We start from the raw sequence: 2,194 nt of genomic DNA, 5'->3' as shown, positions 1-2,194 counted from the left end.
ATGTTTAATATATATACATATATATCATTAAAGATATTAATTTCCTATAAAGCTTCTTTTATTGTATTTATTTGATAATTTATGTTGCACAAGTAATTATAAACGAATAAATATAAGAAAAGGAATCATTAAACGCATCTATTTCTTCGACAAATGTATATACATGCATTTAAAAGATATTAATATTATTAAAATTTCAGGGTGATAGTGGTGGACCTCTTTTATATCAAAGAATAAATGGGAAATATGAAATAATTGGTAAGAATATTATCAAATTGAATATAAATTGTCGATCAGAAAGATTAGTTCGCAAAACGATCATAAATTATGAACAGAATTTATGATTCACTTTTGAGATTTTCTATAGGATAAGTAGCTGTAGGATTTTCTTTGTTATTATTTCAACAGGTATAGTCTCTTGGGGTATTGGATGCGCTGATCCTGGAATCCCAGGTGTATACGTTAAAAACTCGGATTATCTAAACTGGATAAAATACCATAGTAAAGATGGTATTTTCTGCGTAGATAGATAGGTTTTTATGTAACGAATATTAAAAAATAAATATAAAGTTAACATTAAATTTTAGTTATAATATCTTAATATAAATACTAATTGTGTGTAGATATAGATTTTTCAATGGATCAATATTTCATGAAATAAATATATTTGGATTATAAATCTTACGAAAAATTGCTATTTATGCTATTTATGCTATTTATTATTAAAACGATAGTTCCGAACATTATATGTAATTAATCGCTTATATTCACACCAGATTTACAAATACAATACCTTATCCACACATTTAACTGAATAGTTTTCTGACACATGATAAGCTCAATATTATCACGTAATATCACTGAGTATTTCACTATAGATATACACAATCTGCAACATAATTCTTTCTACGTCGTTAAAATTGTTCAATTCTGTAGTGGGTGTTTTCATCTACACCAATCACTATTGCATTAACGATAATGTTTGTTTAATGAAACAGAACTGATTAAAGTGCATGTATGAACATTATTATGATCAATAGTTTTGTTAGACTTTTGTTTTAAAAGAAATAGAAATTTGTATAATAACTTATTTTTTCTATTATAATTATGTATCTATAAATATCAAAAGACATTATTTCAATTCTAAATATATAGCATAAATATGATAAAAAAACCAGTCGAATTCATGTTATTATCTATCAACATACAGCTTATCTATTTTTATATTTTCAATTAAATTAGTTATTTCAAGAATTAGCGCAATAGAAAAATTCAATAATATATGTCAACGATGTAATATCAATATAAACTTTTATTGTAACTTTTATTGTAATTCGATGGTAAATTGAATCCTAATATCTCGAAATATACATATAATACTAATAATACTAATGAAACACAACGCAAGCTACGAGTAGTCTTTCTTTAACTATATTGTTTCTATTATTTGTATAATTATTTAATTTTTATTATATATTAAATATTTTATTATATATTATATATTAAAATAATTTTACTATTGTTTCATTATTTAAAAGTAATTAAAACATAATTATTAGATGACTTTGCTTCCGCCATTTTCCTATGGCTTTAGCGGTAAGTCGAAATAAATAGATCATAGACGTCATACAATAAACTTGGGCATCTGTCAACATAACCTCATAGAAACATTAATCGATTTGTATCTGCATCATAAAGTTATTCTCGATTGAAAATGTCAGTTTACGAGCCAAATTCTAGTTATTTGCGGGAGGTTTTAATTTTTTGTTTCAATATGAAGAAATCTGCGGCTGAGGCTCATCGAATGCTCTCAAATACTTATAGTGAGGCCGCTATTAGTGAAAGAACGTGTCGTGAGTGGTTTCAACGCTTCAAGAACGGTGATTTTGACGTCTAAGGTCATGCTCTGTATTTGGTGGGACCAGGTCGGCGTAATGTATTATGAACTATTAAAACCGACTGAAACAATCACAGGCGATCGGTATCGAATGCAATTGATGCGTTTGAGCCGAGCATTGAAAGACAAACGGCCGCAATACAACGAGAGACACGATAAAGGGATTTTGCAGCATGACAATGCTCGATCCCATGTTGCGAAAGTGGTCAAGACATACTTGGAAATGTTGAAATGGGAAGCCCTACCCCACTCGCCGTATTCTCCAGCTGTTGCTCCCTCTGACTATCACTTGTTTCG

General features: G+C 28.4%; 1 protein-coding gene across 1 annotated transcript in view; it reads left to right on the top strand.

Moving 5' to 3' along the window:
• Window positions 1–533, top strand: part of LOC108691966 (transmembrane protease serine 9-like) — a 10,565-nt gene extending 10,032 nt beyond the window's left edge. The window contains exons 13-14 of the mRNA XM_018199979.1: window positions 201–258; window positions 409–533. Of these exons, the coding sequence (XP_018055468.1) occupies window positions 201–258; window positions 409–533 (183 nt within the window). The remainder of the gene's footprint in view (window positions 1–200; window positions 259–408) is intronic.
• Window positions 534–2,194: the final 1,661 nt, after the last annotated feature.

The sequence above is a fragment of the Atta colombica genome, unplaced genomic scaffold, assembly GCF_001594045.1.
Source record: "Atta colombica isolate Treedump-2 unplaced genomic scaffold, Acol1.0 scaffold107, whole genome shotgun sequence".
NCBI lineage: Eukaryota > Metazoa > Arthropoda > Insecta > Hymenoptera > Formicidae > Atta > Atta colombica.
This window is presented reverse-complemented; position numbering and strand designations above follow the sequence as displayed.